This window comes from Ranitomeya imitator, chromosome 7 (assembly GCF_032444005.1).
Source record: "Ranitomeya imitator isolate aRanImi1 chromosome 7, aRanImi1.pri, whole genome shotgun sequence".
In the NCBI taxonomy this organism is placed as follows: Eukaryota; Metazoa; Chordata; class Amphibia; order Anura; family Dendrobatidae; genus Ranitomeya; species Ranitomeya imitator.
Window position 1 is genome coordinate 207803484 of NC_091288.1, and position 25891 is coordinate 207829374.

The following is a 25891-nucleotide window of genomic DNA, read 5'->3' on the forward strand; positions in this document are numbered from 1 at the left end:
GAGGATGATGAGGATAGACTTTCTCCTGCACTAATAGGAGGGGCTGTGAGAGCTCAGACAGACGATCGCTGCCCCTGACACTCCCCCAACCCCCAATCCATGCACAGCCTGGTGTGTGATTCCATGTGCCGAGCTGCCAGTCCTCTGCTGTCAGCAGTGCTGCCTGCACTCACCTGGACAGCCCCCCGCAGCACTCTTCCGGACAGCCCCCCGCAACTCACCCGGACAGCCCCCCGCAGCACTCTTCCGGACAGCCCCCCGCAACTCACCCGGACAGCCCCCCGCAGCACTCACCTCCGCAGCACTTGCCTGGACAGCCCCTCCGCGCAGACTCACCTCCGCACAGTTCCACAGCACTCACCTCCGCAGCGCTCACCTGGACAGCCCCTCCGCACAGTTCCGCAGCACTCACCTGCACAGCCCCTCCGCAGCACTCACCTCCTCATCTCACCTGCACAGCCCCTCCGGAGCACTCACCTCCGCATCTCACCTGCACAGCCCCTCCGCAGCACTCACCTCCGCATCTCACCTGGACAGCCCCTCCGCACAGCTCCGCAGCAGACCGCCGGGATTCTCCAGCCTCGTCCTAAGGATGTAGCGTCTTCATTGCTGCCCGGGATTCCTCCTCCGCCGCTCGGTGTGTGGATAGCCTGTGCCATGTGCGCCCTCCCTGGTCCCCAGCCCCACTCATGGGATGTGGCATCCTAAGGTGCCGGCTTGTTTCTGGGCACCTGGGGCCACTGAGGGCTCAGCCCAGAGTCTCCCTGCTGCTGACTATGATCTGCTTGTTCACCTTCTTCTTCTACTGCCTGAGTGGCTCTTGCTGTGACCCGCAGATGAGCGGCGGAGCTTTGCGCGCCGCGCAGTCGGTTGCACCCGGCGCTGCCTCTGCGGAGCCCTGGATCAGCGGTGCCGGGGAACTGCTGCGCTCTGAGGATGCCCAGGAGGAGACATTGGGCCCCGAGGATGCCCAGGAGGAGACATTGGGCCCCGAGGATGCCCAGGAGGACACATTGGGCCCCGAGGATGCCCAGGAGGACACATTGGGCCCCGAGGATGCCCCGGAGGACACATTGGGCCCCGAGGATGCCCCGGAGGTCACATTGGGCCCCGAGGATGCCCAGGAGGACAGATTGGGCCCTAATGCTGCACTTTTGGGCACTTTGCTCCCTGGTGCCGAGGATGGGGCTCACACTGGCACTGTGGCATTAGTAGACTCATTAGTGTCCAGCAACAAGACCTCCCACCATAAAGTGACCCCCAGCGCCATCTTCCTGCACAGCAATGTCGGGAGTAAGAAGTTTCCCCAAGCCATCATTGTGGGGGTAAAGAAAGGGGGCACCCGGGCTCTGCTGGAATTCCTCAGGATACACCCAGATGTCAGGGCACTGGGGGCTGAACCCCACTTTTTTGACAGGTGCTATGACAAGGGTCTGGAGTGGTACAGGTAGGTAAAGTTACACTATATGTACATGATACTGTCTGGCTCTCCAACTGTAGTAAGACTACAACTCTCAGCATGCCCTGTCAGACGGAAGGTGCTGATGTTTAGCGGAAATCCCCAGGGTGTAGGTGCCAGGTGACTGTGATGAGTATAGAAGGTGCTGAACAATGGGTGCCAATGAACCCCGTGTAATAAAGGGCAAATTTAGGGTTAGTGAAACATGTCCGCGGCTTCTTAACACATTAATTTAATGGGAGAAACCAGAGAAAATGGCATATGCCAGGTGTACCAGCAACCCATAACCTTACATGCTCACAGTGATGTACCGTAAACCCCCCCCCCCATGCCAAACTTATGATATGAGCCTGATCTAGGACCTCAGTAGGACTGTGCCAGGACTGCTGCTATATAGCACTTCTGTGTGGAGGAGGATACACAGAAAAATAGAGAGAAACATAGATAATAGATAGATAATAGAGAGATGATAGATGATAGAGAGATGATAGAGAGATGATAGAGAGATGATAGATAGATAATAGATAGATGATAGATAGATGATAGATAGATAATAGAGAGATGATAGATAATAGATAAATAGATAGATATATGATAGATGTTAGATAGATAGATAATAGATAGATGATAGATAGATAATAGAGAGATAATAGAGAGATGATAGATGATAGATAGATGATAGATAGATGATAGATAATAGATAGATAATAGATAGATAATAGATAATAGATAGATAATAGATAGATGATAGATAGATAATAGAGAGATAATAGAGAGATAATAGAGATGATAGATGATAGATAGATGATAGATAGATGATAGAGAGATGATAGAGAGATGATAGAGAGATGATAGATAGATAATAGATAGATGATAGATAATAGATAGATAATAGATAGCTGATAGATAGATAATAGATAGATGATAGATAATAGATAGATAATAGATAGATAATAGATAGATAATAGATAGATGATAGGTAGATGATAGATAGGTAGATAGATAATAGATAGATAATAGATAGATCGAAGTAGGACATATCTTGTGCAGCCACACAGGGATCCAAGAGGTGAGGGGGCTAGTACTATCTCCAAAGACAGGTGAAATGTGAAAAATGATGATCTGTTGACCCATATACTGTTCTTGCACAGTGGCCCTCAGCTATATGTGTCTGCCAGTGGATAGATAGATCTCAAGAAAGAAAAAATAAGAACAGCACAGATAAAAGCTATTTGGGTGCAAAGCCCCCAGGTAGTTACCAAACCGTCACTAAAAGTCCAGAGATTGGAGGCAGCACAACATTGAAGTCAAAAAAGCTTCTTATTTAATGGCCCAACATGGTGCCTTAATGGCCTTGATAAAGATTCCCATTGAGGAATCGAAACGTCGCCATGTTGGGCCATTAAATAAGAAGCTTTTTTGACTTCAATGTTGTGCTGCCTCCAATCTCTGGACTTAGATAGATCGGTAGATAGATAGATAATAGATAGATCAATAGCTATTTAATTGATAATAGATATATAATAGATTGATAACAGATAGATAATAGATAGATAATAGATAGGTAGATGATAGATAATAGATGATAGATGGATAATAGATAGATAATAGAGAGATGAATAATATATAGATTAGATAAAATAGGTAGATGATAGATAGATAGATAATAGATTGATGATAGATAATAGATAGATGATAGATAGATAGATAGATAGATAGATAAAGATAATAGATAGATAAATAGATAATAGATAGATAGATAATAGATGGATAATATATAGATAAAAGATAGCTAGATAATATATAGATGATCGCTAGATAATAGACAGATGATAGATAGATAGATGAGATATATTGCACCTCATCTGTAGTTATTCTGTGGATGTAGCAGAGCTGAATGTGACTTTCTCTCTCCGGAGCTGCCGTGTTTGTGTTTCGCCCATTTGCTGACATTTCCAGTACAGGAGCAGATACAGTGAAGTCTATGAATTCGGACCTATTCGCCTCTTATATGGGTCTGTCCAGTCTCGCTTAGATAAATAGATAAAACTTTGTATATTACAAAGTTCTCTAACTTTAATAATCTTTTTTTAGCCATGGATAGTTTGAATAGCTCTTTATCCTGTCAGTAAATGGGAACATTCTTATTCCTGGCAATTATTAATTTTCAATGCAGGTATCATTCAACAACCATCAAACAGTGATGACAATATTGGGGAGTAGCGTTATTAGAGGCGAAGAAACTAAAATACCCCTTTGCTAAATATGACACCAATATTAATAATGGCACGTGGTTGTTTCTCATGAGGGACTCTAAGACTTTTGTCATACTGAGCTCCCACTTTCCTAATTTCTATGCATAGACTCAAATCAAAATGTGGCTTACTGCAATCACCACAAGGGGGAGCTACGGAGCTTGCTGCAGTCTGGTACATAGCAATATGCAGCTAGCTCCTAGGCTCCCTCTAGTGGTTGCTTCACGAAGCCAGGATTTTATTGTGCTTCCAGCTCTGCTGCAGAGGATCTGGAGCTCTGTGTCAGAAATACAGACCTCTGACTGACATAAAGATATGAAGAAAAATAAATCAACACAGAGTGCTGGACGTAAAACAACTCGGTGTTAAAAGATGAACATTCCCTTTAAGCCTTCAAAGTGTCAGATTCCAGACTAAGTGACAGTCCGGGCTCTGGTTTAACTTTTCTCCAGCAGCTGTTCTGAATTGTGAAGGGAAACCTCAGTTTTGAAGCGTTTGCAGAATAAAACGTTTCCCGTGTCTTGTAATAATTACGGCCGTTTGATCCTCTGTGTGTTCCTGCCAAGCGGCTTTACAAGCTGAAGAAAGGAGGATAAAACAGTTTTTGGAGAAATAACAGATACGAATATGAATGGCGGCGAGCGAATGTATTTATCCTGAACGTTTATACTGTCATTGTGCCGCAGGAAAGCTGGATTCATTTTCTTAAACTCAAGTCGCAGGATTTTCACTATTTCCTATTTTTCAGTTGCCAAAAATGTGATAACAATCGGGTGTTGGATCTGCAGAATGTGCCGGAGAGGTGTTCATGAGTCTCAGATGGCTGCTGGTCAAAATCAGAAGTTTTATGTCCAAAAGGGGGTTATGGTGGGCTTCTCTGCTTACATTAAAGGGACTACAACTAGTCTTACTTTTGTGCAGTTAAATGTATGATATTGCCTGCTCGTCACAAGAAAATAACTACTATAATACTGCCCCTATATGCAAGAATATAACTACTATAATACTGCCCCTATATACAAGAATATAACTACTATAATACTGCTCCTATGTACAAGAATATAACTACTATAATACTGCCCCTATGTACAAGAATATAACTACTATAATACTGCCCCTATATACAAGAATATAACTACTATAATACTGCCCCTATGTACAAGAATATAACTACTATAATACTGCCCCCTATGTATAAGAATATAGCTACTATAATACTGTTCCTATATGCAAGAATATAACTACTATAATACTGCCCCTATATACAAGAATATAACTACTATAATACTGCCCCTATATACAAGAATATAACTACTATAATACTGCTCCCTATGTACAAGAATATAACTACTATAATACTGCTCCCTATGTACAAGAATATAGCTACTATAATACTGCTCCTATGTACAAGAATATAACTACTATAATACTGCTCCAATGTACAAGAATATAACTACTATAACACTGCCCCCTATGTACAAGAATATAGCTACTATAATACTGTTCCTATATGCAAGAATATAACTACTATAATACTGCCCCTATATACAAGAATATAACTACTATAATACTGCCCCTATATACAAGAATATAACTACTATAATACTGCTCCCTATGTACAAGAATATAACTACTATAATACTGCCCCTATGTACAAGAATATAACTACTATAATACTGCTCCTATGTACAAGAATATAGCTACTATAATACTGCTCCTATGTACAAGAATATAACCACTATAATACTGCTCCCTATGTACAAGAATATAACTACTATAATACTGCTCCCTATGTACAAGAATATAGCTACTATAATACTGCTCCTATGTACAAGAATATAACTACTATAATACTGCCCCTATGTACAAGAATATAACTACTATAATACTGCCCCTATGTACAAGAATATAACTACTATAATACTGCCCCTATGTACAAGAATATAACTACTATAATACTGCTCCTATGTACAAGAATATAACTACTATAATACTGCCCCTATGTACAAGAATATAACTACTATAATACTGCCCCCTATGTACAAGAATATAACTACTATAATACTGCTCCTATGTACAAGAATATAACTACTATAATCCTGCCCCTATGTACAAGAATATAACTACTATAATACTGCCCCTATGTACAAGAATATAACTACTATAATACTGCCCCTATGTACAAGAATATAACTACTATAATACTGCCCCTATGTACAAGAATATAACTACTATAATACTGCCCCTATGTACAAGAATATAACTACTATAATACTGCTCCTATGTACAAGAATATAACTACTATAATACTGCCCCTATATGCAAGAATATAACTACTATAATACTGCCCCTATATACAAGAATATAACTACTATAATACTGCCTCTATATACAAGAATATAACTACTATAATACTGCTCCCTATGTACAAGAATATAACTACTATAATACTGCTCCCTATGTACAAGAATATAACTACTATAATACTGCTCCTATGTACAAGAATATAACTACTATAATACTGCTCCTATGTACAAGAATATAACCACTATAATACTGCCCCTATGTACAAGAATATAACTACTATAATACTGCCCCTATGTACAAGAATATAACTACTATAATACTGCCCCTATGTACAAGAATATAACTACTAGAATACTGACCCCTATGTACAAGAATATAACTACTATAATACTGCTCCCTAAGTACAGGAATATAACTACTATAATACTGCTCCTATGTACAAGAATATAACTACTATAATACTGCCCCTATGTACAAGAGTATAACTACTATAATACTGCCCCTATGTACAAGAATATAACTACAATAATACTGCCCCTATGTACAAGAATATAACTACTATAATACTGCCCCTATGTACAAGAATATAACTACTACAATACTGCCCCTATGTACAAGAATATAACTACTATAATACTGCCCCTATGTACAAGAATATAACTACTATAATACTGCCCCTATGTACAAGAATATAACTACTATAATACTGCCCCTATGTACAAGAATATAACTACTAGAATACTGCTCCCTAAGTACAGGAATATAACTACTATAATACTGCCCCTATGTACAAGAATATAACTACTATAATACTGCCCCTATGTACAAGAGTATAACTACTATAATACTGCCCCTATGTACAAGAATATAACTACAATAATACTGCCCCTATGTACAAGAATATAACTACTATAATCCTGCCCCTATGTACAAGAATATAACTACTACAATACTGCCCCTATGTACAAGAATATAACTACTACAATACTGTCCCTATGTACAAGAATATAACTACTATAATACTGCCCCTATGTACAAGAGTATAACTACTATAATACTGCCCCTATGTACAAGAATATAACTACAATAATACTGCCCCTATGTACAAGAATATAACTACTATAATCCTGCCCCTATGTACAAGAATATAACTACTACAATACTGCCCCTATGTACAAGAATATAACTACTATAATACTGCCCCTATGTACAAGAATATAACTACTATAATACTGCCCCTATGTACAAGAATATAACTACTATAATACTGCCCCTATGTACAAGAATATAACTACTATAATACTGCTCCTATGTACAAGAATATAACTACTATAATACTGCCCCTATGTACAAGAATATAACTACTATAATACTGCCCCTATGTACAAGAATATAACTACTATAATACTGCCCCTATGTACAGGAATATAACTACTATAATACTGCTTCTGATGCACAAGAATATAACTACTATAATACTGCCCCTATGTACAAGAATATAACTACTATAATACTGCCCCTATGTACAGGAATATAACTACTATAATACTGCTTCTGATGTACAAGATTATAACTACTATAATACTGCTCCTATGTACAAGAATATAACTACTATAATATTGCCCCTATGTACAAGAATATAACTACTATAATACTGCTCCTATGTACAGGAATATACAGTGCCTACAAGTAGTATTCAACCCCCTGCAGATTTAGCAGGTTTACACATTTGGAATTAACTTGGCATTGTGACATTTGGACTGTAGATCAGCCTGGAAGTGTGAAATGCACTGCAGCAAAAAAGAATGTTATTTCTTGGTTTATTTTTTTTTTAAATTGTGAAAAGTCTTTTCAGAGGGTCATTTATTATTCAACCCCTCAACCCACCAGAATTCTGTTTGGTTCACCTAAAGTATTAAGAAGTAGTTCAGGCACAAAGAACAATGAGCTTCACATGTTTGGATTAATTATCTTTTTCCAGCCTTTTCTGACTATTTAAGACCCTCCCCAAACTTGTGAACAGCACTCATACATGGTCAACATGGGAAAGACAAAGGAGCATTCCAAGGCCATCAGAGACAAGATCGTGGAGGGTCACAAGGCTGGCAAGGGGTACAAAACCCTTTCCAAGGAGTTGGGCCTACCTGTCTCCACTGTTGGGAGCATCATCCGGAAGTGGAAGGCTTATGGAACTACTGTTAGCCTTCCACGGCCTGGACAGCCTTTGAAAGTTTCCTCCCGTGCCGAGGCCAGGCTTGTCCGAAGAGTCAAGGCTAACCCAAGGACAACAAGGAAGGAGCTCCGGGAAGATCTCATGGCAGTGGGGACATTGGTTTCAGTCAATACCATAAGTAACGTACTCCACCGCAATGGTCTCCGTTCCAGACGAGCCCGTAAGGTACCTTTACTTTCAAAGCGTCATGTCAAGGCTCGTCTACAGTTTGCTCATGATCACTTGGAGGACTCTGAGACTGACTGGTTCAAGGTTCTCTGGTCTGATGAGACCAAGATCTAGATCTTTGGTGCCAACCACACACGTGACGTTTGGAGACTGGATGGCACTGTATACGACCCCAAGAATACCATCCCTACAGTCAAGCATGGTGGTGGCAGCATCATGCTGTGAGGCTGTTTCTCAGCCAAGGGGCCTGGCCATCTGGTCCGCATCCATGGGAAGATGGATAGCACGGCCTACCTGGAAGATTTTGGCCAAGAACCTCCGCTCCTCCATCAAGGATCTTAAGATGGGTCGTCATTTCATCTTACAACAAGACAATGACCCAAAGCACACAGCCAAGAAAACCAAGGCCTGGTTCAAGAGGCAAAAAAAATCAAGGTGTTGCAGTGGCCTAGTCAGTCTCCTGACCTTAACCCAATTGAAAACTTGTGGAAGGAGCTCAAGATTAAAGTCCACATGAGAAACCCAAAGAACCTAGATAACTTGGAGAAGATCTGCATGGAGGAGTGGGCCAAGATAACTCCAGAGACCTGTGCCGGCCTGATCAGGTCTTATAAAAGACGATTATTAGCTGTAATTGCAAACAAAGGTAATTCCACAAAATATTAAACCTAGGGGTTGAATAATAATTGACCCACACTTTTATGTTTAAAATTTATAAAAATTTAACTGAGCAACAAAACTTTTTGGTTTGTAAGAATTATGCATCTGTTAATAAATCCTGCTCTTGTTTGAAGTTTGAAGGCTCTACCTTATTTGCATCTTATTAAACCTGCTAAATCTGCAGGGGGTTGAATACTACTTGTAGGCATTGTAACTACTATAATACTGCTTCTGATGTACAAGAATATAACTACTATAATACTGCCCCTATGTACAAGAATATAACTACTATAATACTGCCCCTATGTACAGGAATATAACTACTATAATACTGCTCCTATGTACAAGAATATAACCACTATAATACTGCCCCTATGTACAAGAATATAACTACTATAATACTGCCCCTATGTACAAGAATATAACTACTATAATACTGCTCCTATGTACAAGAATATAACTACTGTAATACTGCCCCTATGTACAAGAATATAACTACTATAATACTGCTCCTATATACAAGAATATAACTACTATAATACTGCTCCTATGTACAAGAATATAACTACTATAATACTGCCCCTATGTACAAGAATATAACTACTATAATACTGCTCCTATGTACAAGAATATAACTACTATAATACTGCTTCTGATGTACAAGAATATAACTACTATAATACTGCCCCTATGTACAAGAATATAACTACTATAATACTGCCCCTATGTACAAGAATATAACTACTGTAATACTGCCCCTATGTACAAGAATATAACTACTATAATACTGCTCCTATATACAAGAATATAACTACTATAATACTGCTCCTATATACAAGAATATAACTACTATAATACTGCTTCTGATGTACAAGAATATAACTACTATAATACTGCCCCTATGTACAAGAATATAACTACTATAATACTGCCCCTATGTACAAGAATATAACTACTATAATACTGCCCCTATGTACAGGAATATAACTACTATAATACTGCTCCCTAAGTACAGGAATATAACTGCTATAATAGTGCTTCTGATGTACTAGCATGTGGTCATATATAAGGTTTATTTGCATAGTGAACGTCTTGAGCTGTGTTCCTTTACCACAGATACCATAATAAAGGGCTGTGTGCTGCTGATAGTTAGCGCATTAATTGCCCGATAAATGGATCAGTCAGCGGGAAGATTTGTTTGTTTTGAGACTTTGCTCCATAGTGCGGTGGTAGCAGACATGGTTATGTAAGGAGCAGGCGACCTCTGACCAGTTCCTTGGACAGTTGGTATTTTGGATAGAGTTCCCTATTAGGCCTAACAAGAAGGTCGTAACCTTTGTAATCTGAGATATGGCGGCTGCTAAATATTGATGTGTCCTGACAGTTCTAGGGTCCTTTCTTTATGGTCCTTTCCATAGAGGGCAGCTTTCCCACCAGCACCCTCCATTCATTATGTGTCCGGCCTGGAGCAGCTGTTGGGCCGTGTGCACATCTTGCGTTTTTCCTGCCGTGAGATGCAGAAATTTCTGTATCCAAACACTCAATGTGCGCACGTTCACTAAGTGGCTGATAAGCGGATTAGTAGAAATGACAGAAGGAGCCACTTGAGTTCACAAGAACCTGATGAGAGGTCAACAGTGCACAAAGTATCCAAACTCCAAAAAGAAAATTGCATTTTCAGCTCATGCCGTTTTGGGTATGCAGCTCTGCTGCAAAGCAATGTGTCTCAATATTTACCGACTAGAAGTAGGACAAGGAGCAGAGGGACAATAACAACGCCTGAGTGTAACATGAGACGACACGGGGTTTGTTTGCATATGAGCTGCATACACAAAACGACAGATCATGTGTAATAGTTTTTACACGGTAGTATGTCACTTTGGTGGAAAATGGAACCCGAGTGTCTCACCGTAACTCGAGTAGTGATCATTTCTGTCATTTTCTGTCTGGACGACCATTATCTCTGAGAATTTGCTGATGTGTTTAAGAGGCTGCGTGTTCATGATCCCCCCCTATAATCCCGAGATTAGCCGCTCCGTGCAGTGTTGTCTGTGTCATTATATACCACCGAAAAGAAGGAAGGGGGGGAACTGTCATTCTTACTGTCAAACTGTCTATGAATGGAATTATGCTCCTGAGAGCGGTGCGAGGTATTGAGACCCCCCGCCTCGCTCAATATCTGCTCCCAGGCCCCTGTCTGTCTCACTGCAGTGACAGTGGCAGCTCAGTAAATGCCCCCCGGACCCCGGTGACATTAGGTTTAGGGTTGTTTGACAAGAGCTGAAATCCGATCCATAAAGTTTAATAGGAGTTTACATTGTAGATAATCCGCAGAGAATAATGATGGCGGAAAACAGAAATCTCCACCGAGCGGTGAGAAGCCGACAGTCTGTAAGGGAAGGAGGCCTGTCCTCTACAGCAAGCCTCGTCCTACAGACCCACCATGATAGTCCTGGAAGGAAAGTCCAACTATCATTATTATTAGTATTATTTATTTATATAGCACCATTAATTCCATGGTGCTGTACATGGGAAAAGGGATTACATACAGGGTTATAGATAGTGTTAACAGTAAACAAATTTACAGTGACAGACTGGTACAGAGGGGAGAAGACCCTGTCCTTGCGGACTTACATTCTACAGGATAATGGGGAAGAGACAGGAGGTCGGTGTGTTGCAGCACTGGTGGTGGTGAGGCGGCAGCTCTGGTGGTGGTGAGGCAACAGCTCGGGTGGTAAGGCGGCAGCTCGGGTGGTGGTGAGGTGGCAGCTCGGGTGGTGGTGAGGCGGAAGCTCTGGCGGTGGTGAGGCGGCAGCTCGGGTGGTTGGTGAGGCGGCAGCTCTGGCAGTGGTGAGGCGGCAGCTCGGGTGGTTGGTGAGGCGGCAGCTCTGGCGGTGGTGAGGCGGCAGCTCGGGTGGTTGGTGAGGGGGCAGCTCTGGCGGTGGTGAGGCGGCAGCTCTGGTGGTGGTGAGGCGGCAGCTCGGGCGGTTGGTGAGGCGGCAGCTCTGGTGGCGGTAACGCGGCATCTCAGGTGGTTGGTGAGGCGGCAGCTCGGGCGGTTGGTGAGGCGGCAGCTCGGGTGGTTGGTGAGGCGGCAGCTCGGGCAGTTGGTGAGGCGGCAGCTCGGGCGGTTGTTGAGGCGGCAGCTCTGGCGGTGGTGACGCGGCAGCTCGGGTGGTTGGTGAGGCGGCAGCTCGGGTGGTTGGTGAGGCGGCAGAATGGTTATTGCAGGCTGTAGGCTTTCCTGAAGAGATGGGTTTTCAGGTTTCGTCTGAAGGATCCGAGGGTGGTGGATAATCGGACGTGTTGAGGTATGGAATTCCAGAGGATGGGGGATATTCGGGAGAAATCTTGGAGGCAGTTGTGTGAGAAACGAATAAGGGTACCGTCACACTATACCATTTCAATCGCTACGACGGTACGATTCGTGACGTTCCAGCGATATCGTTACGATATCGCTGTGTCTGACACGCAGCAGCGATCAGGGATCCTGCTGAGAATCGTACATCGTAGCAGATCGTTTAGAACTTTCTTTCATCGCTGGATCTCCCGCTGTCATCGCTAGATCGGTGTGTGTGACACCGATCTAGCGATCTAGCAATGCGATCCAGCGATGCGTTCGCTTGTAACCAGGGTAAACATCGGGTTACTAAGCGCAGGACCGCGCTTAGTAACCCGATGTTTACCCTGGTTACAAGCGTTAAACTAAAAAAAAAAACAAACAGCACATACTTACATTCTGGTGTCCGTCAGGTCCCTTGCCGTCTGCTTCCCGCACTGTGACTGCCAGCCGTAAAGTGAAAGCAGAACACAGCGGCTGTGCTTTCACTTTCACTTTACGGCCGGCAGTTACTGAGTGCGGGAAGCAGAGACGGCAAGGGACCTGACGGACACCAGAATGTAAGTATGTGCTGTTTGTTTTTTTTAGTTTTACGCTTGTAACCAGGGTAAACATCGGGTTACTAAGCGCGGTCCTGCGCTTAGTTACCCGATGTTTACCCTGGTTACCCAGGGACCTCGGCATCCTTGGTCGCTGGAGAGCTGTCTGCGTGACAGCTCCCCAGCGACCACACTACGATTTACCTACGATCACGGCCAGGTCATATCGCTGGTCGTGATCGTAGGTAAATCGTATAGTGTGACGGTACCCTCAGTGTGGAGGAGAGTAGGAGGTCTTGGGAGGATTTGAGATTACTTGAGGGAAGATAGTGGGAGATTAGTTCAGAGATACAGGGAGGGGACAGGTTGTGGATGGCTTTGTAGGTCAGTGTTAGTAGTTTGATCTATCTGTCTTCTCTCTATCTATCCATTATCTATCTATCAATCATCTATTATCTATCTAAAATCTATCTATTATCTATCTATTATTTATCTATCCATCTATTTATCTATTATCTATATATCTATGTATCTTTTATCTATCTATGTAATCTATTATCTATCTATCTATTATCTATCTATCTATCTATCTATCTATTATCTATCTATATATTATCTATCAATTATTTATCTATCTATCTATCTATCTATCTATCTATCTATCTATCTATCTATCTATTATCTTTCATATACACGGAACAGTCGTACTGGTCCCTTTGCAGAGAAACAGCCCCAAAAGCATGATGTTGCCACCCCCATGCTTCACAGTAGGTATGGTGTTCTTTGTCTTCAACTCGGCATTCTGTCTCCTCCAAACACGACGAGTTTTGTTTCTACCAAACAGTTCTACTTTGGTTTCATCAGACCATATGACATTCTCCCAATACTCTTCTGGATAATCCAAATGCTCTCTAGCAAACTTCAGACGGGCCCGGACATGTACTGGCTTAAGCAGGGGGACATGTTTGGCACTGCAGGATCTGAGTCCCTGGCGGTGTAGTGTGTTACTGATAGTAGCCTTTGTTACGGTGGTCCCAGCTCTATGCAGGTTATTCACTGGTTCCCTAGTGTGGTTCTGAGATTTTTGCTCACCGTTCTTGTGATCATTTTGACCCCATGGGGTGAGATCTTGCGTGGAGCCCCAGATCGAGGGAGATTATCAGTGGTCTTGTATGTCTTCTATTTTCTTATTATAGCTCCCACAGTTGATTTCATCACACCAAGGTGCTTGCCTATTGCAGATTCAGTCTTCCCAGCCTGGTGCAGGGCTACAATTTTGTTTCTTGTGTCCTTCAACAGCTCTTTGGTTTTCACCATAGTGGAGTTTGGAGTGTGACTGTTTGAGGTTGTGGACAGGTGTCTTTTATACTGATAACGAGTTCAAACAGGTGCCATTACTACAGGTAATGAGTGGAGGACAGAGGAGCCTCTTAAAGGAGAAGTTACAGGTCTGTGAGAGACAGAAATCTATCTATCATCTATCTATCTATTATCTTTCTAGCTATTATCTATCTATCTATGCATCTATTATCTATCTTTATATCATCTATCTATTAGTGATGAGAGAACGTGCTTGGATAAGGTGTTATCACGCTCAGGTGCGATCCGAGTGTCTGCATGCTTGAAAAATATGTTCAAGTCCCCGCGGCTGTTAGACAACTGCAACACATGGAGAGATGGCCTAACAGACCGACAATCCCTTCATGTGTTGCTGCAGTGAGCAGCCGCCGGGACTGGAGCATAGTAGCCGAGCACGCTGCAGACACTCGGCTAGCACACGAGTATGCTCCGATAACGCCTTATCTAAGCACATTCGCTCATCACTTGTTATCCATATTTCGGAGTTCCTGTTACTCACAAGAAGCAGACAGCTTAAAAATGGTGAGGAATTGAAACAGAGTATATCAGAAGGCTGCAGTGTTCATGAATTGTGAATTATTTGTAGATTTTCTGAGGACAGTTGATGGGTAATACAGTCATTGACCGGTCACACTGCCCCTCCAGGACCCGGGGGGAGGATGGGGGTCGTGATTAATTACTATCGTCAATGATCTCCTCTCATTCCTGTCAGTCATTCCTGCACCTGCCAATAACATCTCCAAGTGCGCAGCGAATAACTGTCAGCCGCCCCCGCGCCCTGTCAATACCTCCGCGCCACTTATTGGGAGACATCACTGAAGAGCGTTCCCCGATCCCACCGGAGCCAATGTGTTTAACATAAATCAGTAACACTTGTGTTCTATCATCTATCTATCTATCTATCTATCTATTATCTATCTATCATCTATCTATCTATCTATTATCTATCTATCTATTATCTATCTATCATCTATCTATTATCTATCTATCTATCATCTATCTATTATCTATCTATCTATCTATATATTATCTATCTATCTATCTATTATCTATCTATCTATCATCTATCTATTATCTATCTATCTATCTATCTATCTATCTATCTATCTATCTATCTATCTATCATCTATCTATTATCTATCTATCTATCTATTATCTATCTATCTATCCTTCTATCTATCTATCTATCTATCTATCTATCTATCTATCTATCTATCCTTCTATCTATCTATCTATTATCTATCTATCTATTATCTATCTATCATCTATCTATCTATCTATCTATCTATCTATCTATCTATCTATCTATCTATTATCTATCTATCTATTATCTATAATCTATCTATCTATCTATCTATCTATCTATCTGTCATCTATCTATCTATTATCTATCTATCTATCTATCTATCTATCTATCTGTCATCTATCTATCTATTATCTATCTATCTATTATCTATCTATCTATCTATCTGTCATCTATCTATCTATCTATTATCTATCTATCTATCTATCTATCTATCTGTCATCTATCTATCTATTATCTATCTATCTATCTATCTATCTATCTATCTATCTATCTATCTATCTATCTGTCATCTATCTATCTATTATCTATCTATCTATTATCTATCTATCTATCTATCTATCTATCTATCTATCTATCTATCTATCTATTATCTATCTATCTATCTATTATCTATCTATCTATCTATTATCTATCTATCTATCTATTATCTATCTATCTATCTATCTATCTATCTATCTACCGTATCTATCTATCTAACTATCTATTATCTATCTATCTATCTATTATCTATCTATCTATCTATCTATCTATCTATCTATCTATTATATATCTATCAATCATCTATTATCTATCTATCATCTGTCTATCTATTATCTATCTCTCTATCTATCTATTAACTATCTATCATCTATCTTCATCTCATTCATCTTTCTTTCTCTCTCTACCTCCTTTCCTTCTTTTTTGTCTTTCTTTGATTCCTCTTTCTTTCTTTCTTTTTCTTTCTTTCTTTCTTTCTTTCTTTCTTTCTTTCTTTCTTTCTTTCTTTCTTTCTTTCTTTCTTTCTTTCTTTCTTTCTTTCTTTCTTTCTTTCTTTCCCCTTGCTTTCTTTCTCCCTCTCTCTCCTTTCCTTTTTTCTCTTTCTTTCTTTGTTCTTTCCTTCCCTTTTCTCTTTCTTTCTTCCTTACTTTCTTTCTCGATTTCTCTCTTCCTCGCTTCCTTCCTCTATCTCTATCTCCTTTTCTCTCCCTTTCTTCCTTCCTTTCTTTCTCTCTCGCTTCACTTTATTTCTTTCTTTTCTTTATACTTTCTTTCTTCCTTGCTTCCACTCTCTCTGTCTCTCTTACTTCCTTCTTTTCCCTTTCTCTCTCTTTCTTTGTTTCTTGCTCTCTTCTCTTTCTTCTTTATTTCCTTTATTTTTTTTCTCTCTACCTTTCTTCATTGCTTCCTTTCTCCCTCTTTGTCTTCCTTCATTCTTTTCTCTCTCTCTTGCTTTATTAATTACATTTTCTATTTCTTTCTTTCTTGCTTCCTTTCTCTTTCTCTCTATCTTTTCCTCCTTTCCTCTCTCTTTCTTTCTCTCTTTCTTTCTTTTCCACTCTCTATTTCTTCTTTGCTTCCTTTCTCTCTCTCTTCCTTGCTTCCTTTTGCTTTTTCTCTCTCCATTCTCTTCACTTACTTTCCGTTATACTTTCTCTCTCTATCTCTCACTTCCTTCTTTTCTCTTTCTTTTATCTTGCTTTCTTCCTTTATTTTCTCTTTCTTGCTTTCTTCTTTTCTCTCTCTGTCTCACATTGTTCTTTTCTGTCTCTCTTTCTCATTGTCCTAGAACAAATTGATTTTATAGAAATATGGTAAAGAAAACAAGTGGTCACTTCCTCCACTGCTCCTCAGGACCAGAGCTTATGTACACATTCCCTCAGGGGAAAGGCTTATGTACACATTCCCTGAGGGGCAGGACTTATGTACACATTCTCTCAGGGGCAGGGCTTACATACACATTACCTCAGGGGCAGGGCTTATGTACACATTCCCTCAGGGGCAGGGCTTATGTACACATTCTCTCAGGGGCAGGGCTTACATACACATTACCTCAGGGGCAGGGCTTATGTACACATTCCCTCAGGGGCAGGGCTTATGTACACATTCCCTGAGGGGCAGGACTTATGTACACATTCTCTCAGGGGCAGGACTTATGTACACATTCTCTCAGGGGCAGGGCTTACATACACATTACCTCAGGGGCAGGGCTTATGTACACATTCCCTGAGGGGCAGGGCTTATGTACACATTCCCTCAGGGGCAGGACTTATGTACACATTCCCTGAGGGGCAGGACTTATGTACACATTCTCTCAGGGGCAGGACTTATGTACACATTCCCTCAGGGGCAGGACTTATGTACACATTCCCTCAGGGGCAGGGCTTATGTACACATTCCTTCAGGGGCAGGACTTATGTACACATTCCCTGAGGGGCAGGACTTATGTACACATTCTCTCAGGGGCAGGGCTTATGTACACATTCCCTCAGGGGCAGGACTTATGTACACATTCCCTCAGGGGCAGGGCTTATGTACACATTCCCTCAGGGGCAGGACTTATGTACACATTCCCTCAGGGGCAGGGCTTATGTACACATTCTCTCAGGGGCAGGGCTTATGTACACATTCCCTCAGGGGCAGGGCTTATGTACACATTCCCTCAGGGGCAGGACTTATGTACACATTCCCTCAGGGGCAGGGCTTATGTACACATTCCCTCAGGGGCAGGACTTATGTACACATTCCCTGAGGGGCAGGGCTTATGTTCATTCTCTCAGGGGCAGGGCTTATGTACATTCTCTCAGGGCAGGGCTTATGTACACATTCCCTCAGGGGCAGGGCTTATGTACACATTCACTGAGGGGTAGGACTTATGTACACATTCTGTGAGGGGCAGAGCTTATGTACATATTCCCTGAGGGGCAGAACTTATGTACACATTCACTGAGGGGCAAGGCTTACATACACATTCTCTCGGTCAGGGCTTATGTACACATTCTGTGAGGGGCAGAGCTTATGTACATATTCCCTGAGGGGCAGGGCTTATGTACACATTCCCTGAGGGGCAGAGCTTGTGTACACATTACCTCAGGGACAGGACTTATGTACACATTACCTCAGGGGCAGGGCTTACGTACACATTACCTCAGGGGCACGGCTTATGTACACATTACCTCAGGGGCAGGGCTTATGTACACATTACCTCAGGGGCAGGGCTTATGTACACATTCCTGGAGGGGCAGGGCTTATGTACACATTACCTCAGGGGCAGGGCTTATGTACACATTACCTCAGGGGCAGGGCTTATGTACACATTCCCTCAGGGGCAGGGCTTATGTACACATTCCCTCAGGGGCAGGGCTTATGTACACATTCCCTCAGGGGCAGGGCTTATGTACACATTCCCTCAGGGGCAGGGCTTATGTACACATTCCCTCAGGGGCAGGGCTTATGTACATATTCCCTCAGGGGCAGGGCTTATGTACACATTCCCTCAGGGGCAGGGCTTATGTACACATTCCCTCAGAGGCAGGGCTTATGTACACATTACCTCAGGGGCAGGACTTATGTACACATTCCCTCAGGGGCAGGACTTATGTACACATTCCCTCAGGGGCAGGGCTTATGTACACATTCCCTCAGGGGCAGGGCTTATGTACACATTCCCTCAGGGGCAGGGCTTATGTACACATTCCCTCAGGGGCAGGGCTTATGTACATATTCCCTCAGGGGCAGGGCTTATGTACACATTCCCTCAGGGGCAGGGCTTATGTACGCATTACCTCAGGGGCAGGACTTATGTACGCATTCCCTCAGGGGCAGGGCTTATGTACATATTCCCTCAGGGGCAGGGCTTATGTACACATTCCCTCAGGGGCAGGGCTTATGTACACATTACCTCAGGGGCAGGACTTATGTACACATTCCCTCAGGGGCAGGGCTTTTGTACACATTCCCTCAGGGGCAGGGCTTATGTACACATTCCCTCAGGGGCAGGGCTTATGTACACATTACCTCAGGGGCAGGGCTTATGTACACATTACCTCAGGGGCAGGGCTTATATAAAGAGGTGTGACTTTTCTCTCATTGCAAGCAAAGGATAGAAGAAAGGTTTCTGTTGCAGGAAGCTGCGTCCCAGCCAGTCTCTTCTTATCTACTCAGTAGATACTAACCCTCAAATAACATATAGCTAGTATAAAATGTCAGGTGTGTTATAATTTATTATTTACCACAAAGACTGATCAAAGACACAAGAAAAGCAATTTTTAGCATTTCAGTCTGTGTATTGTTCTATTTTGGTTCTGTTGGAGACATTTATGCCATGGCTGCTTCCACTTTCTTTATCGTATGATCTTCTTGTCCTTTTAAATCACAGTTAACATAGGAAATTCGCCCCCCTCAGCCCCAGGGCAGCGTCTTACTGAGGGTTTAAGTGGATGGGCAGAGGGGATCCACATCCTGTTTTGTTAGCACCAGGGATGAGTATAAATGATGCCATATGGGCAGTGGGAGCACTGGAGCAGCACTGCTGTATTCCTATCAGATTTCATGGCTTCCCATCTGTTTTCGTCTTCTCGGTAATTGTGCGGTGACGGTCAGGAGCCTTTGACATTGGATGTATCAGTTCTTGTTTGGAAGTATGACCAGTCAGCCGTGAGGGGTTACTGGGCACTAAAGCGGCACTGGGACATAGCACCATACTGGTTACAACTTCTGTGTTAATTAGAAACCACCATCGTGTTCCACACATCCTGCCAGGCCCCCCAAAAGGGCGGACACGATAGGATCTGATAAGGGGACAGCGGCCTATCTGATGACCCGACAGACCCAGCACACAGCACCGCTATTATATCATTACAGATGTAGCAGAGATGAACAGGTTTTCTTTTTGGAGCGACATAGTTCACTTTGTAAGTGGAAAGTTGGGACAGTAATGTGGTATCCGTCCTACAAAGTAATTAGATGTGGCAGAGCTGTGTATCTATCCCATATCTATCTATCTATCTATCTATCTATCTATCTATCTATTATCTATCTATCTATCTATCTATCTATCTATCTATCTATCGTCCAGAAAAATGAAGGCAGCACTCCAGTAGAAAAAATAAAAGTGGTTTATTGGCCCATGTGCGACGTTTCAGTCCAGAGTGTGGACCTTTCTCAAGCTTGAGAAAGGTCCACACTCTGGACTGAAACGTTGCACATGGGCCAATAAACCACTTTTATTTTTTCTACTGGAGTGCTGCCTTCGTTTTTCTGGACAATAGCATGAGGTTTGGTATATACCTGGAAGGATTTTTTGCACCCTTTGTGTTCTTTTGGTGCTGCTTTTTGTTTTCTTTTTCTCTATCTATCTATCTATCTATCTATCTATCTATCTATCTATCTATCTATCTATCTATCTATCTATCCCATATCTACAGTCATGGCCAAAAGTATTGACACCCCTGCAATTCTGTCAGATAATACTCAGATTCTTCCTGAAAATGATGGCAAACACAAATTCTTTGTTATTATTATCTTCATTTAATTTGTCTTAAATGAAAAAACACAAAAATAATTGTCCTAAAGCCAAATTGGATATAATTCCACACCAAACATAAAAAAGAGGGTGGACAAAAGTATTGACACTGTTTGAAAAATCATGTGATGCTTCTTTTATTAGTGTAATTAACAGCACCTGTAACTTACCTGTGGCACCTAACAGGTGGTGGCAATAACTACATCACACTTGCAGCCAGATGACATGGAGTAAAGTTGACTCAACCTCTGTCCTGTGTCCTTGTGTGCACCACATTGAGCATGGAGAAAAGAAAGAAGACCAAAGAACTGTCTGAGGACTTGAGAAACCAAATTGTGAGGAAGCATGAGCAATCTCAAGGCTACAAGTCCATCTCCAAAGACCTGAATGTTCCTGTGTCTACCGTGCGCAGTGTCATCAAGAAGTGTAAAGCCCATGACACTGTGGCTAACCTCCCTAGATGTGGACGGAAAAGAAAAATTGACAAGAGATTTCAACGCAAGATTGTGCGGATGTTGGATAAAGAACCTCGACTAACATCCAAACAAGTTCAAGCTGCCCTGCAGTGCGAGGGTACAACAGTGTCAACCCGTACTATCCGTCGGCGTCTGAATGAAAAGGGACTGTATGGTAGGAGACCCAGGAAGACCCCCCTTCTTACCCCGAGACATAAAAAAGCCAGGCTGGAGTTTGCCAAAACTTACCTGAAAAAGCCTAAAACGTTTTGGAGGAATGTTCTCTGCTCAGATGAGACAAAAGTAGAGCTTTTTGGGCAAAGGCATCAACATAGAGTTTACAGGAGAAAAAAAGAGGCATTCAAGAAAAGAACACGGTCCCTGCAGTCAAACATGGCGGAGGTTTCCTGAAGTTTTGGGGTTGCTTTGCTGCCTATGGCACTGGACTGCTTGACCGTGTGCATGGCTTTATGAAGTCTGAAGACTACCAACAAATTTTGCAGCATAATGTAGGGCCCAGTGTGAGAAAGCTGGGTCTCCCTCAGAGATCATGGGTCTTCCAGCAGGACAATGACCCAAAACACACTTCAAAAAGCACTAGAAAATGGTTTGAGAGAAAGCACTGGAGACTTCTAAGGTGGCCAGCAATGAGTCCAGACCTGAATCCCATAGAACACCTGTGGAGAGATCTAAAAATGGCAGTTTGGAGAAGGCACCCTTCAAATATCAGGGACCTGGAGCAGTTTGCCAAAGAAGAATGGTCTAATATTCCAGCAGAGCATTGTAAGAAACTCATTGATGGTCACCGGAAGCGGTTGGTCGCAGTTATTTTGGCTAAAGGTTGTGCAACCAAGTATTTGGCTGAGGGTGCCAATACTTTTGTCTGGACCATTTTTGGAGTTTTGTGTGAAATGATCAATGTTTTGCTTTTTGCTTCATTCTCTTTTGTGTTTTTTCATTTAAGACAAATTAAATGAAGATAATAATACCAAAGAATTTGTGATTGCAATCATTTTCAGGAAGAAACTGAGTATTATCTGACAGAATTGTTGCAGGGGTGTCAATACTTTTGGCCATGATTGTATCTATCTATCTATCCATTATCTATCTATTATTTATCTATCTATCTAGGTACGAGTTCTGTCTCGGTAATATGGACACCCAACTTTCATACTTACTTACTACATCCAACTGAACCTAGTTGCATGTGTCCATTGTTTGCTGCAGATGTAGCAGAGCTGTGTAGTTCTTCTGCAAGACAATTTGGGCACTTTAGCAAACACATAGACAATCTCAGCTCTGCTGCATATAATGAACATTTCTCAGTTTTCTACCTCTGGCTCTGCTACATTTTAGTGACTTCTTTGTCACTTCTGTAAGACTTCTCTCTGCTCCACCTGTCAGGATGAGCACTACATCTTCCTTGGCGTCCTTCCGCTAGATATGACAATCGCAGCTCTGCTACATCTGTAAATCTGCATTGAGCATCTTATGACATTTTCATACAGTTTTCCTGCTCGGCTGAGCTTTCTGGGTAATTTTATTTTATTTTTTGTGCAGACATTTGGGGACGTTGATGAACACAGTAGGAGCCGCACGGCCGCCTGACATTTGATTTCATTTTTGTAAACTGATGTGGAAAATTGACAGGATCTGCTTGAGTTACATCAGCGCCCTTCAAGATAGTAGCGCAAGGTGACGAGTAACCGGCAATGTGCTCCGTGTCCCAAAACAGCAAACAAAATTATGAAAAACATTGGTGAAAAAAATTATGACAAAAAATATTTTAAGGGGAATTAACAAAAAAAAAAACACAATTTTTTGTCCTTTTTTGTGTCAAGCTGTTTCCTTCTTATATCTCTAGCTAGGAAACATGGGTAATAATCAACATGTCTAATGTAAGGAGTAACATTAATTGGCACCAAGCTGTAACTAAAAAAAAATTCAAGATGAGAACAAATATCAAAAATAATTAAAGGGATGTTAATAAAATCACTTTATTATATACAAGGTCTTCATCTTTCTTATATCAAAGTGTTTCCATTTCCATCATAAGACTTGACAAGAAACTGTCTCTAGGAAGTATATACTAAAATGCCCAAAAAACAACAAAAAAACATTTAAAGGAGAATTGACAAAAATAAAATGAAAAACGCCCTTCACAGGGTCCTTATCCTTTAATGTCAAGCTGTTGCATTTGTACATCGCTATCTAGGAAACATGGAGAGTAATCAGCATTTCCATCATAAGGGGTGGCACTCTTTATTGTACACAAGGCCTTCATTTGTAAAGTTGCTTCCATGTTTGTATCTACAGGGTGGGCTATTTATATGGATACACCCAAATAACATGGGGATGGTTGGTGACATCAACTTCCTTTTTGTGGGGGAAACTTTTCAAGAAGGGTGGTCACCATGGCGGCCATTTTGAAGTCGGCCATTTTGGATCCAACTCTATTTTTTCCAATGGGAAGAGGGTCATGTGACACATCAAACGTATTGAATATTTCACAAGAAAAACAGTGGTTTGCTTGGTTTTAACGTAACTTTATTCTTTCATGAGTTATTTGCAAGTTTATGACCACGTTGCACAATTTTTATAAGTGCCGCCCATTGTGTTGGATTGTCAATGCAACCCTCTTCTCCCACTGTTGAAAGACTGATAGCAACACTGCAGAAGAAATGCTAGCACAGTTTTCCAGTGTCCGTTGTTTCAGATGCTGCAGATCTCGCATCTTCACAGCATAGACAATTGCCTTCAGATGACCCCAAAGATAAAAGTCTAAGGGGGTCGGATCGGGAGACCTTGGTGGCCATTCTACTGGCCCACGACGGCCAATCCACTTTCCAGGAAACTGTTCATGTAGGAATGCTCGGACCGGACGTGCCATCTTCAGTGCATAAAGAGGGCAATATATCATCATGTAGCAATTTCAGAGATCCAGTGGCATTGAGGTTTCCATTGATGAAGAATGGCCCCACTATCTTTGTACCCCATATACCATACCATCAATTATTGTATTCCAACAGTCTTGGAGGGATCTATCCACTGTGGGTTAGTATCAGACCAATAGTGGTGGTTTTGTTTGTTAACGTCACCATTCACAAAAAAAGTTTGCCTCATCACTGAACATAATGTTCTGTCTAAACTGAGGGTCCTGTTCCAATTTTCATTTTGCCCAATCTCCAAATTCAGCGCACCGATCTGGGTCACCTTCTGCGAAAAGTTCAATGGCTGTAAACAAAGAGAAACTTGGAAATAACTCATGAAAGAGTAAAGTTACGTTAAAACCAAGAACACCATTGTTTTTCTTGTTAAATTCTCAATAAGTTTGACGTGTCACATGACCCTCTTCCCACTGAAAAAAATAAAGTTGGATCCAAAATGGCCGACTTCAAAATGGCCGCCATGGTCACCATCCATCTTGGTGGAACTAATGTGCCACAAATAGGAAGTTGATATCACCAACCATTCCCATTTTATCCATATACACGGCCCACCCTGTATATATAGGAAAGTCGCCAGCAAAAATCAGCAAGCAACCAACACTAGTGTCCAAAATGTCAAAAAATTATGAAAATACATATAAAGAGGAATTAACAAAAAATAAAATTATAACACCCTTTAGTATATATAGGGTATTTACCCTTTACTGTCAAGCGGTTGCCTTTTTATATCACTATCTGGAAAACATGGATAAAAGTCATCATTTCCATAATAAGGGGTGACACAAAGCTGGAGCTAAACTTTAAGATAAAAAAAAGAAAAAATGTTTAAAGGGGAATTAACAAACAGGCAAAAAACAAACAAACAAGTCTTGAATGTTTACCAGGTCTTCATTTGTAAATGTGTTTCCATGTTATATCTAGGAAACTAGTAAGCAAAAATCAGCAAGTAACTAACACTAGTTTACAAAAGGTCCAAAAATTATGAAAAACATTTAAATGGAAATTAACAAATAAAAAAACCTCTCTTTAATGAAGGTCTTTAATGAAGGTCTTCATTTGTAAACTTGTTTCCATGTTTGCATCTATATCTAGGAAAGTAGCCAGCAAAAATCAGCAAATAACTAACAGTAGGCTTAACGTCCAAAAATTATGAAAAACAGAAAAAAAAAAATGAAAAACATTTAAAAGAAATAAAAGGAATTTATAGAAAAGAAGCAAACAAGTTTATACAAAGTCTACATCTTTTTGACGTCAAGCGTTTCCTTGTTTATTTCCATATCTAGGATACAATCAGCAAGGAACTGACACTGAGCCCCATGTTCTAAAAACAACAAAAATTAAAAACAAAGAAAAAAGACTTTATCAAATATAAAATCTTCATTTTTTTTATATCGAGCTGTTTCCTTTTTTTATATATGTATCTAGGAAACCTGGAAAACAATGTGAAAAACATTGAGTGAAAAAAAAAGAGAAAACATTTAAAGGAGAACTATCCCCCCCAAAAAACACCCTATAGTAAATACAGATTCAAAATCAATATAGCCATCTTTATGGGTTGCTTAAATACTCTGTGCTGTTTTT

General features: G+C 41.3%; 1 protein-coding gene across 1 annotated transcript in view; it reads left to right on the top strand.

The window, feature by feature from the left end:
* Window positions 1–640: 640 nt before the first annotated feature.
* The window catches only part of HS3ST6 (heparan sulfate-glucosamine 3-sulfotransferase 6), a 55656-nt gene continuing 30405 nt past the window's right edge, over window positions 641–25891 (top strand). Inside the window, exon 1 of the mRNA XM_069734614.1 lies at window positions 641–1447. Within this exon, the coding sequence (XP_069590715.1) occupies window positions 690–1447 (758 nt within the window). The 5' untranslated portion in view covers window positions 641–689. The remainder of the gene's footprint in view (window positions 1448–25891) is intronic.